The following is a 15,196-nucleotide window of genomic DNA, read 5'->3' as shown; positions in this document are numbered from 1 at the left end:
TTTCTAAATTGACTTTGTCACATTTGTTTTCAATCCCATAAATCTATATTAGAATATTTATTGACAAGGATTTTTTTTTTCTATATAATAGTACTAGTTCTTTATTCAAGTTTCTTTTTAGTAAAACATTAGGATAAATTTGAATTTTTTCTTAATACACAGCTTTAAATTTTCTGCATTGCTAATGTGTGTTTTTTTATTTAGATGAAATTCTCTACATTTAGCAACTTTTGTATGATATTCTGAAGTTATGGTTTCTGAATTATTTCAAATAATATTCCTCTTGTCATGATTTGATAATAGCTATATGTGCATAAGAAAATATCTAAGTATTAGATGAATGGTTTCCCTGAATGGTTTCCCTGATTTTTGCTTTTTATTTCCTATTCTTCTGTTCAGCTAGTCTCTGACTTTGCATAAATTAGTTACACCTCTGGAAAAGTTTCTTCCAGTATAAACTAGGATTAGTATTTTTCTCTCTGCTCCCTAGAGATAAAATGAGAAATTCTGGCTTAGGATTTCAAGACATTTCGAATTCTATGGCTTAAAGTCTATACTATCATTTCTAATAACCTGTGTATTTCTATATTTTCCAATTAGAATACATTTCCACAAATCAGAATTTTAAAATGTATGGTACCAAATCACCATGTTCGATATAAGAAATAAAATATAAAGACCTTGATTTTCAAAATCCTTATAAAAAGTGCTATGTGAGGATATGTTTGATCTGAGGTTTTTAAAGATATTTAAATCCTTTTGAATTTTAAAAACTTCTTCCAATCACCCTAAGAAAGAAAATCAGTTGGACCTCACAGTACTGACAGCTTTGAGAGATGTGTAATTTTTTCTTACACGGTTAATATTAGGCAGTCACAATCACATAAACAAAACTTCAAAGGAAAATTGTTATATTTCATTTTATTAATCCCATTTATAAGCCCAGATCAAACACCCTTTCCTCTGTGATGTCCCATTAGCTAGGGAGCGGTCATCCTCTCCCTGTAACTCTATTAATAACTACTTTTACATGTAACTGTTGCGGTTCTTCCCACAGAACTTGATTGATGTGGAGTGTTTTCCGTGTCTGGTCTCTCCTCTGCCTCCTAATGCCAGGAGTGTATCTTTTTGTCTTTGATTTTCTATTAAGGCTGTTATTGACATGGTCTACTATTGTTGGCAGGTCTCACCATGACCTTCTTGAGCATTTTGTCTCTACATTTTAGAGCACACATCACTATCTTGGTCGTGTTTTAATTGTGTATATGCTTCTAAAAAATACTTTTTCAGGGCAGTGCCATTATTGATCTGTGTAATCTGTAGAGTACCCCAGATGTGCTTATACATGGAGGTACATAATATTTTTTGAATGCCTAAATTTTTCCTCTTCTTTTTTTGCTTTCTAACGTGTGGATTTTTGGCCTCTTTTCAGACAGAATTTCTTGACATAAGCCAGCTGTCTTTCATCCATGATTTGGGACCAAAGGGCATGTAAGTTTCTGTATTGGACCTCTAAGGAGAAGTATGAAAAGTTAATGAGCATTGTAGCCTTTGATTTATTGGCGTGCCAAGGTGATGGAGCTCCCCTGGCTTCACTGTTTTCTTCCCAACGGAGTCAGAGCAACTGAGGGACCTATTTATACAAAACAGAGTATCTTGCTACATTAAACAAGGGTGCCAACTACTCCGCACTCCTTCTCCTCTTACCCCACAGTAGTGGGTGTTTAACAGAGGTAACAAATATGATCTGTGAGAGAATGCATTAAAAATAAAATATACAAGATCCCTTCTTTTAATCACATATAAAAGTTAGCTATTTATCATTTATTTTAATGAATAAAAGTGATACTGTGTAAAATGTATGTTATATAACAAGATTGAAATTTACTTTATGATTATCTTCTGATGGGCTACAGTCCATGGGGTTTCAAAGAGTCGGCCACAACTGAGCGACTGAGCACATCCTTCATGATATGAGAGCTTGATATTACAAACAGTTTAACTTTTCTAGTCAAGAACATTGTTGGTAGTTCTTTTATTTTTTTTTGTTGTTTGGTTGGCCATTATTATTGTTTTTTCTTTTCACATCTTTCAGAGTTAGGATATTTCTCCTTCCAAAGTAATAGCTTTGCTTTACTTCTTTGACATGGATTTGTCCTAGAACTGTAGGTGAAGGGATGCAGAAATACCCTGGAATCTGTAGGTGAGCATTGTCAATGATCTCCATAGCAGATGAACCTTCCCCTTGCCGACATTTGGCAACATGTGGGGTCTTTTTCAAGCTGTCATGGTGGCTGGAGGGAATGCTCAGCATTTAGAGCCAGAAGCTGGGATGCTTAAGGTCCTGCTGTGTGTGCGGTATGCTGTCCCCTGTGCCAACAGGCCTACATCCACCAGGGTGGTTTAAAGATTGGCTGCAGGAGTTCTCAGCCTAGTAAACATAGCATTGATCTATTTGACAGTGAAAGCAGAAAAAGTAGAGAGGAAGGGCATGGGAGAACAGAACAGTTTATTTAGTCCCCAGTTATGAGGCTATATCAGCTAAGTGTGAGCTGGAAGTTTAAAGATGATGGGTTAACTTGATGTCTCTTTCAGAGAAGGTATGATAATGAAAAGATCTGGAGGACACAGAATACCAGGCCTGAATTGCTGTGGCCAGGGAAGAGCCTGCTATCGGTGGGCAAAAAGGTGAGACTTGAGAGTTTTGTGTGTTTGTCTTAATAAACTGAGTATTTGGGGAGTTTTTATATTCTAGTTTTCAATTATAAATCTTTGAAAGTCATGGCAGAGCAAATTTTAAATTATTTTTAAGTTTCAGGTTTCAGCTCTATTTAAACACTCTACTCAAAATTGCACTTGCAGGGAGAGTATGCCAATTACATACATAAAAACCCAATGGGCCATAGGATTCAAAAATTGGTCAGCCAGAGAACATAGACAGTGGCCAACTAGCACAAGTCATTATGCTTAACATCACTAGTCATTAGGGGAAGATAAATCAAAACCACAGAGATCTAAAACTTCACAGCCACCGGGATGGCTGTGATAAGCAAATTGGACAATAGCAAGTATTGACAAGGCTGTAGAGAAATTAGAACCCTCATACATTGCTGGTGCATCATGTAATATGATACAGCCACTTTGGAAAACAGGGTGGCTCTTCCTCAAAATGTTAAACATACAGTTACCACATACCCTAGATATTTCCAAACAGAACTGAAAAAATATATCTCCATGAAAACTTATACATGAATGTTCATAGCAGCATTATTCAGAGTAGACAAAAAGTGTAAAAAGCCCAAATGTCCATCCCCTGATGAGTGGTTAACCAAAATATGGTACAGCCATATGATGGAATATTATTTGGCCATAAAAAGGAATGAAGAATACTAATGGGTGTGGGATTTCTTTCTGGAAAATATCTGGAATTAGATGACCATGATGGTTGCACAAATTTGTGAATATATTAAAACCACTAAATTGTACATTTTCAAGGGGTGAATTTTATGGTTTTTGAATTATATTTGAATATTTTTTAATTTTAATGAAAAAATCAAATGAAGGCTGATATATGTTGTAATATGAATTAACTTTGGAAACATTACACTAAGTGAAAAAGAAATAGATACAGAAGGTCACGTATTATATGATTCCATTCACATGAAATGTTTAGAATAAGCAAATCTGTAGAGACAGAGTATATTCATGGTTTCCAAGGGCTATAGCACAACGGGAATGGTGAGTTACTACTACTGGGTGTGGAATTCTTTTTTTTTAATTAATTTATTTGTTTTAATTGGAGGCTAATTACTTTACAATATTGTAGTGGTTTTTGCCATACATTAATGTGAATCAGCCATGGGTGTACATGTGTCCCCATCCTGAACCCCCCTCCCACCTCCCTCCCCATCCCATCCCTCAGGGTCATCCCAGTGCACCAGCCCTGAGCACCCTGTCTCATGCATCGAACCTGGAACTGGTGATCTGTTTCACATATGGTAATATACGTGTTTCAATGCTATTCTCTCAAATCATCCCACCCTCGCCTTCTTCCACAGAGTCCAAAAGTCTATTCTTTATGTCTGTGTCTCTTTTGCTGTCTCACATTAGGGTCATCATTACCATCTTTCTAAATTCCATATATATGCTTTAATATACTATATTGGTGTTTTTCTTTCTGACTCACTTCACTCTATATAATAGACTCCAGTTTCATCCACCTCATTAGAACTGATTCAAATGTGCTCTTTTTAATAGCTGAATAATATTTCAGTGTGTATATATACCACAGGTTTCTTATCCATTCATCTGCCGATAGACATCTAGGTTGCTTCCATGTCCTAGCTATCGTAAACAATGCTGTGATGAACATTGGGGTATATGTGTCTCTTTCAGTTCTGGTTTCCTTGGTGTGTATGCCCAGCAGTGGGATTGCTGGGTCATATGTCAGTTCTATTTCTGTTTTTTTAAGGAATCTCCACACTGTTCTCCATAGTAGCTGTACTAGTTTGCATTTGGGTGTGGAATTCTTTTTGGGTGATGAAAATATTCTGGAATTAGATATTAATGGTGACACCATGCAAATTTACAAATATAGTAAACTAAAATACACTAAGACCCACTAAACTATACATAAAAAATAAACAAAAAAATGGTAGTGTTCAGGAGTAATTTTAGAGTTATATCTGTGAGGATGTATATCATGGTAAGTGTGATATAGACAGAAAACTTTAATTCATGTCCTATGTCCTGTCCAACTAAAGACTCCTTATAGAGGAGTATTCTTATCTCATTCTTATTTGTTCCTCAAAGCCTCTATGACAACGTTTTGAACATAATAGACAACAGCTATTTGTTCCAATAATAATTTACTGGAATTTTTTTAAAGTATTAAGAGATGTATGTTATTTCTCTAACCTTGAAAAAAAATATGAACTCATGTGTAAAGATGAAATTGAGCTATGTGTGAGTTGAAGATATTTAAGCTTAAAACTAGGATCTTTAAGTGTGTATTTCAGGATACACTGCCAGCCAAAAATACCATTAGATTGGTTTCTTATTTTCTGGGTTTTAAAGAATAGAAGAAATTACAAGGGAAAGATCAAGAGGTTAAGCTAGAGTAAGTTGAGAATTTCTGTGTTACAAAAAAAAAAAAGATTTTTTAACTACAATAAACAGAGGAATAGTAGACTAGACAATATTTGTTTTCAAATAAACTTCTGTAAGTTATTTAAATGTCCCCAGAAACTTGAGGTACAAGTAACATCACAGGAAATTCAGAGACTCCCACTTGAAGTAGCTTCCCACCCTCTCCTACCTGCAGTGCTTTAGGACCCTGGGGAACACTGAGTGCCAAGCCAGGAGAGGAGCAGAGCTTAAGCCAGCCTGCTCCTGCCCTTATCAACTTCCCTGGTAAAGAATCTGCCTGCAATGCAGGAGACTTGGGTTCTATCCCTGGGTCAGGAAGCCCCCTGGAAAAGGAAATGGCAGCCCACTCCTGTATTCTTGCATGGAGAATTCCACAGACAGAGGAGCCTGGCAGGCTCCAGTCCATGGGGTCGCAAAGAGTCGGACACGACTGAGCGATCAACACCTTCACTTCCTGCCCTTGTTTCCTGCGCCACACCCTGCCTGTTGGGGAGGCAGGACCTCCAAACCACTGGGGACCTGGCACAGATTCCTCTTGCCTACTCCCTGGTCATCAATTTTGCCTAAGGTTGCTACTAAATGCCAAGTATGGATTTTGGGCTGCAAGCACCGGTAAGTCTTTGACCGAAGACTTGCTCTGGACTGCCTGAGCAGAGTAGGCTGGAGGCATTCGCAGCCCCTAGGAACAGCCTTCAGCCAAGAGCTGGTGGGAGTCCAGCCCCCTCACCCCTCGGTAGGGTGATTCTCCAGCAAACTCTGCACTGTCTCCCGGGTTCCCTGGCAGATTTGCAGCACAGCTGCCCACAGTCCAGTGCATGAAAACACATCCTCGATGGCTCCCTTCCTGCTCTTCCTTCCTGTCCTTCCCTTCCTCTGCTTCCTACTAAGCTCCCTAATAAGTCCCTTTACAAACTGCTTTCACTTCCATCCTTGTCTCCGAGTTGACTTCTAGAGCAATCCAACCTAAGACATCTACTCAAGAAATGGAAGCCTGGATCTGGTCCATTTTGTCATTTACTGAGTGCCTAATGTTTGCCAGGCTATGTTCTAGCCACTGTGAGAACAGTGGTGAACAAGTCCAGGTCCCTTCCCTCACAGAGCACTATTGGAGGAGATCACAGACAGTGGAGAAGCTGACAAGCAGGGTGAATGACATCAGCGCAAGTGTTGATCAGAGCTTTGAAGGAAAAAGAAGGTGATGGGACAGTCAGGGACGTGAGGACTTCAGATGGAGGCTTTAGCTACAGAAGTCAAGGAATTGACTTTTGAGTTTTAACCTCTGTAAGAAGGGGCAGCCTGAAAAGATAGAAGGGGGAGGCTTTGTTATATAAAGGAAATATACCTCCCCCACATTTTAAAGTCTGATATGTCAGATTTTAGTCTTCCCTGGTGGCTCAGTAGGTAAAGAAACTGCCTACAATGCAAGAGACACAGGAGATGTGAGTTCGATCCCTGGGTCAGGAAGGTCCCCTGGAGGAAGGCATGACAACTCACTCCAGTATTCTTGCCTGGAGAATCCCATGGACAGAGGAGCCTGGTGGGCTACAGTCCATGGTGTTGCAAAGAGTGGGACACAACTGAAGTGACTGAACACGCATATCAGACTTCAACCGGAACAATCTAAAAAGATATAATCTTCCCTAGAATAAAATATCTCTTCATTTTAAATTGTATAAATCTTTCCATGAAACTTGAAGCCTTGGTTCTATGTTAATAAATATCTCCTGAGTTACATTCATGGGGTATAAAATGTCAGTACCAAACAACAATGATAAGATGTAGCTGACAAATTTTGTTTGAAAAATTTCCCACACTAGAAGACTATTGGTGTCTAAATGAGAGTTACTTTTAAGAGAAACACTTGGTCATATCTCTTTTTTTTAATTTTTGTATCCATTAAAAAGAAGATTCTGATCATTTTGTATATTCTGTGTTGACAAACTGACATAAGGCAAACAAGGCAATCAAACTTTCAACCAAGTCTCAGGCATAAGTATGAAGAAAAGAGAAAAAAAAAACACATTTCTTCTGTTCTACTGGCAAACACAGCAAGCATTTCTTCCCTCAATTTAAAACATCTACTTAAATAGCACATCCTATTGATGGGCTCAATGATAAGTTTCTTATCTCAAATAATATCTTAAGAGATAATTTGTAAGAAATAAATTTAGCATTTACTGAACTAGGAACTATACCAAGAATTACAATTTTTAAACAGTGACCATGTCTAAATGATTTTATTTACTCTCCATGATCCATTTGTGCAGCTGTAATTCAGGCAAGAGTGTTGCTTTGCCTGAAGACTTGTCTGGGCCCTGGGAAGATACCAGTGGACATGACACACGCTCTCTGTCATCAAGGATCTCACTTTCTAGTAAAGGAAGGACAAGAAACAAGCAGACAAATAAATAATTTAGTTTCAGACAGTGACAAGTGCTATGAAGAAGCTAAACAGGATGCAGAGGCGGGTGGGATGGGAGCCCAGGAAAACCTTCCCCTGGAGAAATATTTAAGCAAAAGATTGATTGACAGGAAGGGACTGCTCATGGGAGGATCTGCAAGAAATAATTTCTAAGTGAGGAAGAGCAAATGTAGAAGCCCAGGGAACAAGGTTAGCAAGTCTCAGGACCAGTGAGAGCAACGTGGTGGGAAGGAAGAGTACGAGATGAGGCTGAGAAGGTGACGTCTGACTTAGGTGGCTCTATCTGCATTTTAATGACACAGTTTGTAGTAGAACAGGTCACATCTTGTTAGAACAGACCATAATCTCACCTGGTATAGTACAAGAGGATTCATAAAAGCTCACATTTATTGGCTCCAGGCATTGTGCTAAGCAACATCCTTAAGTCATCTGAGTGAATCTTCAAAAATACTTATGAGCTGGACATTACTGTTATCCTTGTTTTATGGATTTAGACCTCAGGCTCAATTACCCCAGTTCACAGAAAAGAGCAAGTGACAGAACCAAAACTGGAGCCCAGGGAGGCTGACTTCAAGCAGACACTTAATCCCTGAGCAGCAGGTGCTGACTCCCAGAAGACTGCTTGACCAATTCCTTTCTTGATGCATATCATCCTGTTAAAGAAACAAATCTATTGACAAAAGAGACAAAGAGGAGAAAAAAGAAGAAGTTTAATGAATGGCATAGTTAAGAGCTCTAAACAAAGGCCAAGAATCAATTCACCTTATATCTAATAACTGTTATAGAAAACAACTCATCATCGTCAAAACAGAAACCATTGTCTTTTGCCTTCAGATTTCAAAATCCAGCAGTCACTATTAAGTACCTCTGTATTTCTTCATCCTTCACTATTGTGTCTGGTGTGAAGCTCTGGCTAGAGCTGGCTCTGATGCCATTCAGGAGACCTTGACTTCTAGGCAAGTTCCCAAGTCCAGTACATTTGACTTTTCTGTCTCAGTTTGACAAACCCACCAGCTGTGGTTTTCAAAGCCTGTGGCTCCTTCCTGGTCAGCAACATAGCACACTGCTGCTCTGGGCCTATGCCCTGCCGTCTGCTCTCTAGCTTACGTAGAAAGTCAAGCTGGGACAAGGGACCACAGCTAAAAAAGGACCTTTAACAGATATATGATTTGTCTACTCTCTTTAAACCTTGACTGACTTTTCATCAACAAGCAGTTACATGTAACTCATAACTCAGCCCCTTCAGTTTCCATTTGATATCATGGCCTTGGCAGTTATATTGAGGAGTGTTAAGAGAATTCTTACAAAACATGAATTTCTGCATTTTCTGAAAGCTATTGAGAGTGTTATCCATTAAAATTGTTCAGTTGCTTTATGTTAGCTTCCAAGTAAGAAACTTTCTTTGGAATTTATCTTTTTGTTGGGCGACTTCTTTATTTCCTTAATTTATTCATTTGATAAGAAAAACCAGGAAGCTCAAACCCACACTGGTGTGTCATCACCATAATTATGTTAGTGTTGTGGTTAGATATTTGCTTTCTCTGACCTTGATGTTTTCCCTTTTGTTAATTGTAACACATGTATGACCTTTACTGTGTTATCCTAAATCCATCCCACCCCCTTTAATTGGAAAGGAGACAGCCTATATATTAAAAAACAAATGAAATGAAACCATGTGGAAATCAATGTAGATTGTCTACATTAAATCCCAAATTAGAGAGCCACTAAAATGTAATGTGGTTAGCAATTTCAGTAATGGTTTGTTATAGGTTTCCTTTAACTTCTGACTTCACATGTTACTTTACAATATTTGTTCATTTATGTTCAAGTATTCACGGACAGAGGAGCCTGGTAGGCTTCGGTCCATGGGGTCGCTAAGAGTCGGACACGACTGAGCGACTTCACTTTCACTTTTCACTTCATGCATTGGAGAAGGAAATGGCAACCCACTCCAGTGTTCTTGCCTGAAGAATCCCAGGGACGGGGGAGCCTGGTGGGCTGCCGTCTATGGGGTCGCACAGAGTCAGACACGACTGAAGCGACTTAGTAGCAGCATTCTGGCCTTACCTATTTCATAACATGCTTTGTGTTGCCTAATATGTGATATAATATTCCCATTGTTCATTTTTTTAATTATTGACCAATTCATTTGACCACTACACAATTGCATGTGACTATGATATTACCTACATGGCCTTCAGACTCTCCTCAATGTGGCCTTTGCCAGGCTCCTACCCTACTCCCCACACCTCATCTGCTACGCTTCCTGAAACCCTGGCCTCCCCAGACTGTCTCCCAATACAAGCAGCATTTCCAGCCTTAGTGCCTTTGCTGACTCTTCCCTCCATGTGGGATGTATACCTGGACTACTTATTTGGGCTCTGCTTGTTGGGCTCCTTCCTGGTTTTGCTCAGACAACACTTCTTTGAGAAATGCCACTAGCTCTTTCTCTTGGAACCGAGATCTCTTTCCTTACACACATCTCTTTTTGCTTTTGTCCTTTAATACCTATCCCATTCAGCCTAGCATTGTTATTGTGCCCCATCAGCCTAATAAATTCCTTTGAAAACATGTCTGATTTATCTTTGTGCCATTTCTGCCTCTGCTCTAACTCCCAGTTTATCACTGGACTTTTCCATCATGAAGCTCTTAAATACGTATTGAATTGATTGCAGATATACTTTTGAGAGATCATGTTCCACTGAGCATCATTTATTAATGGTCCTTAAACCACCAATAATTTGAAATGAACAATATGCAGAGTACTGGATGCTTATTGAATTTTTTTAGAGGGGAATTTTTACTTACTCAGAGACTCAGTTGCCTCTTCTGTGATGGTTTATTTTAGCAAACACTAACCCACCCCGTTTTTCTAACAGCTTTGGTTCCTGCTGTGCATCCTGTGAGCACTGCCCACCCACATCAGGGACATTCTTCCAGGCTTTGCTATTAGTGTCTAAAGGGCCAGTGAATTGTCTTGAAGTGCTTGGTGCCAGTACTTCTCAGGGAAACATAAGAGGAAGATTTTTTTTTATTGTTTTTCTGTTTCATAGTGTTTTCATATTTTAAAAAATAGATCCCTTGTGTAAAAGATAAAATTATGCTTACTGTCTGCTAGAGTGCTTACTTCAAACTTGTCATAATAACTTGTTCCCTTTGTATCAGTAATTCAGTACAACTTCAAAAATACGTATTTCCTTTTTACAGGTGGTTGATAGTAAAAGATTCCTTTTTACTGTATATGAAACCAGACAGTGGTGCTATTGCCTTCGTCCTGCTGGTGGATAAAGAATTCAGAGTTAAGGTGGGGAGAAAGGAGACAGAGACGAAATATGGACTCCGAATTGATAATCTTTCAAGGTAGAATTTGGGAAGATTTTTAAAAGATTTCTCTAAAAACAGTTTTTCTCCCAAGCGTAAGTGAAGAAGGTAAAATAATTTAGGTGTTAGAAAATTATTGTTTAGAACTCATCCTCAATTAAAAGTAATGAAACTACTTTTTTTTATATCTTTAAGATGCAGAGTATCTTATATGCAAGAATCAGAATAAATGGTACCATGTATTGCTGTGTGCCTGTTTTAACAAAATGTATGCCTGCTTTAACAAAATTGACTACCCAATAATACCAGTTTACCAAACAGATAAGGAGTAATAGTTCTTGTTTTTAAAAAGTAGAATTTTACTTTATAAATGGATACCTTTTAATTAATAAAACATGTACAAAGTGATTTGATTATAAAAATTCTGCTTACATACAGATTTTTAAAAAGATACCTTGAAGGATACTCAGCTGTACATTTATTATAGATTTTATTAGTGAGTTTGTGTGTGTGTTGATAAATGTTTCTTTCTGAAAGGTTGTAGTTATACAATATATGTGTGTCTTTTTCTCTCTGATATATATATTTGTCTCTATAAAGTTCAGGCTCATGTATATGAATACATTTTTGTTGTTTAGTTGCTAAGTTGTATCCAACTCTTTTGCAACACCATGGACTATAGCCCCTCAGGCTCCTCTGTCTATGGAATTCTCTAGGCAAGAATACTGGAGTGGGTTGCCATTTCCTGCTCCAGGGGATCTTTATGACCCAGGGATTGAACCCACATCTCCTCCTTGGCAAGCAGACTCTTTACCACTGAGCCACCTGGGAAGCGCATACAGATATACAAAGGTCCGTATAGTCAAAGCTATGGTTTTTCCAGTAGTCATGTATGGATGTGAGGGTTGACCATAAAGAAGGCTGAGCACCGAAGAATTGATGCTTTTGAACTGTGGTGTTGGAGAAGACTCTTGAGAGTCCCTTGGACTGCAAGGAGATCAAGCCAGTCAGTCCTAAAGGAAATCAACCCTGAACATTCATTGAAAAGACTGAGCTGAAACTGAAGCTCTAATACTTTGGCCACCTGATGTGAAGAGCCGACTCTTTGGAAAAGACCCTGATGCTAGGAAAGATTGAAGGCAGGAGGAGAAGGGGACAACAGAATATGAGATGGTTGGATGGCATCACCAATTCAATGGACATGAGTTTGAGCAAACTCTGGGAGATAGTGAAGGACAGGGAAGCCTGGCCTGCTGCAGTCCATGGGGTCTCAGAGAATCGCACTTGACTGAGTGAGCTGAACAATGACAACAACAATACATTTCTTTCTATACACACTGACTGACATCAAATATATATACATATATTTAATATAAATATGCTACTCATACTAATATGTTTGCTTGTGTGTGTGTGTGTGCGTGTGTGTGAAAAATGCTGAACTTCCCAATCTCAGACAATGGGAGGTTCAGGATGTTATTGGAAATATAATGATGCTGCCATTAAATCTCCCTCCTGGAAATTCCCTAGCAGTTCAGTGGTTAGGACTCAGTGCTTTCACTGCCAAGGGCCTGAGTCCAATCCCTGATCAGCGAACTAGAATCCCACAAGGTACACAGTGCAGCCAAAAAAAAAGCCATCTGGTACTACTTTCCTGTTTTCTGGAGGACCATAGAAATCAGACCACAATTTTCACTGGTCGCTGTAACAGTTGCTTTACTGGCCATCTTCTCTCCATTTCCTATCCTCACGCGCTTGTGCTCCCTTGCCAGATGAATGCATGCAGATCCAGGTTTCATCCACTCCCTCCCTGGTTAAGTGGTCCCCGTCCTTGTATCAAATAAGCCCAAATTCCTCCATTTACAATCTAAGGCCTTTTATCTCTCTACCTTCATTGACAATCCCTCCCTAAAGCAGTCTTTCAGTTCTTTAGGGACAGTTCTCTTTACACCCCTCCTCACACATTTTTTAATTTCACCTTTCTCCTTTCTACCTTCATGTTTGGAATGGATCTTTTTTTTCTTTCCTTACCTCTGATTCACATCCTGTGATAAGACTTCTGTTTGTCCTTTATCTCTTCTACAATATCTTTTTCTCATAACTGGTTTTCAGAGGCATTTCAGCTCAGTTGGAGCAGTGCTTGCATGCTGGGTCAAGCCCAGGCATTTTCTGTGCCCTGGTGACCTCTCTGCAGAACCCTGCGTCTGCCTGCTGCAGCCGATGGAGAATGCCCCCTCCTCCCAGCACCACCACGTCTCACCTCGCCCCTCCCTACACACCAGACAAAAGCCAAGCATCAGTCTCTGACATATCGAGGGGACCAGTTTGGACATCCCTAATCTTTATAAATAATTATTTTAGGATCTGTGCATATAGCCCCTTCCCTCCTTCTTGTCAGGATCATTGCATTTCTCCCCAAATACAACTCTCCCTGCTCACTCACAGCACTGGTCCTCTATTGGGGCAAGTTTCTGCCTAAATGGCAGGGAGACTGCTGACTTCAATACATTGTTTTCTCTGGGTTTTTGTTCTTATTCTTGTTCTTGTTTTTTTTTTCCTTTTGGCAGTGCCTAGAGACATACAGATTCCTATTTCACTGACCAGGGGTAGAACCTGGAGTTCTGGCAGTGAGAGCATGGAGTCCTAACCACTGGACTGCCAGGGAGTTCCCACACCTTGTTTTCTCTGAACTTCAAATTTGGATAACTTATTTCCACCTCTTAGTGGTAGTCACCTATTCTGGCATTTGTCATGTAATAACTTTTTGTAATTTCCCACTCCGAATTTTCTTTTCAGCACTGACAAATCTGTAACTATTTAGGATCATGTAGTCATTGGCAATAGAAAAATCCAGTGCAGTCTGGGTTACATCAGAAGTAATCAGATATGTTAACCATGGCTGATTCCGGGGCTCCAGCTATGTAATTGAGCTGCATTTTCCTGGAGTTTCTCAATTCTGTCTCCTGGGATCTGCTCCATCCTCAGGCTGGTCTCCTGGTGGTAGCAAGATGACTGCCTCTTACACTCAAACCAAGTTCAGTGGAAGGAGAAGAGTCTCCTGCTGGCATTTCTGAGCAAGTCCTTGATTTTATTCTCACTTTTTGGGTGGAACTGGCTTATGAATATCATCCTTGAACTAGTCTTTGGAATCAGGAGCTGGAGTATGCCATTTTGTTGGCTTTGGTAGACCCAGAGTAGGCACAGGATGATCAGGCTATTTCCAGAGGCTGAGGGAATGGACACCAAGCGGGCAAAAGGGAAATGTCCTTTACAGGAGCCAACAATTTTCTAAGACTTAGATGTAGGATGTCACCTTATGCCTCTTCCATGTCTTCCTCACAGCTTGGTCCAGTTAGCTCTAGCTCTAGCCTTTACACATGTTTGCATAAGTGAATGAGGGAATAAGTAACCTGAAAGTTTGTTTTTGCTACATTGAGTATATTTTTAAATACTGCCAAAACCATCTCAAAGTCTGCTTTTTTCATATCAGTAGGATGCTCTTTGTCTAAAATTTTCTTTGCTACAGTACCAGAACAAATGGGACATGTTTAATTCTTAAATTGTTTAAAGAGATAGAGCATAAAGTGACCATTCTTTCCCATACTTTGCTTTTCTTTGAAGGACACTGATTTTAAAATGCAACAGCTATAGACATGCTCGGTGGTGGGGAGGGGCTATAGAAGAATTCATCCAGAAGTATGGCCCCGACTTTCTCAAAGATCATCGATTTGGGTCATATGCTGCTATCCAAGAGAACACTTTAGCTAAATGGTAAGATCTTTTTGCTCTAAGACTATGAAGGTAGTCATAGCATTTAATGTTACAGTGGTCTAAGTTCACCCGGAATCAATTTTTGAAGCTGTGAAAAAATATTATGTGTTATACTTCACAAGAGCCTTTATAGAACTACCTGAGCATAGATTATTTTTCCATTTTTTGTTTTTATGATTTTTTAAAAAATGAACTTTAGATAGCTAGCTTTAGATTGTGAAGTTTGATTTTAAAAGTTAACTTCATACATTTTCTTAATGATGCAAATGAAAAGTTTATTTAAGTCATTAGCCATAATTTAAGAAAGAGAAATTTACTTGGTAGGTATTTCTTTTAAATAAAATTTTGCTTAGCATGTTATTCTACCCATGGGTTAGAAAATGGTCTGCTGTCAGTCTCAGAAGAACAATGGTGTGTGAGTTCAGTAGGGTGGGAGAGTGCATCTGACCTCATACAATGATGAGAGCATTCAATTTGTTATTCTTTCGCAGAAAAGAATCAGGTTGCCTACTTCTGTCTGCTTAATGTACTTCC

At 39.1% G+C, this 15,196-nt stretch overlaps 1 protein-coding gene across 18 annotated transcripts in view; it reads left to right on the top strand.

Moving 5' to 3' along the window:
• PLD1 (phospholipase D1) overlaps positions 1-15,196 on the top strand; it is a 214,146-nt gene that overhangs the window by 98,083 nt on the left and 100,867 nt on the right. For all 18 annotated transcript variants that reach the window (XR_014077081.1, XR_014077080.1, XM_081570924.1 and 15 more), the window contains 4 exons: positions 1,433-1,491; positions 2,596-2,688; positions 10,778-10,930; positions 14,513-14,662. Coding sequence is in view for 16 of the 18 variants with exons in the window: in XM_081570924.1 (XP_081427050.1) it covers positions 1,433-1,491; positions 2,596-2,688; positions 10,778-10,930; positions 14,513-14,662 (455 nt within the window). In the remaining 2 variants the exon portion in view is untranslated. The remainder of the gene's footprint in view (positions 1-1,432; positions 1,492-2,595; positions 2,689-10,777; positions 10,931-14,512; positions 14,663-15,196) is intronic.

Source organism: Giraffa tippelskirchi, chromosome 2 (genome assembly GCF_054371585.1).
Source record: "Giraffa tippelskirchi isolate mGirTip1 chromosome 2, T2T-mGirTip1v1.2.pri, whole genome shotgun sequence".
Lineage (NCBI taxonomy): Eukaryota > Metazoa > Chordata > Mammalia > Artiodactyla > Giraffidae > Giraffa > Giraffa tippelskirchi.
The sequence above is the reverse complement of the archived record's forward strand: the minus strand, read 5'-3'. Positions and strand labels throughout refer to the sequence as shown.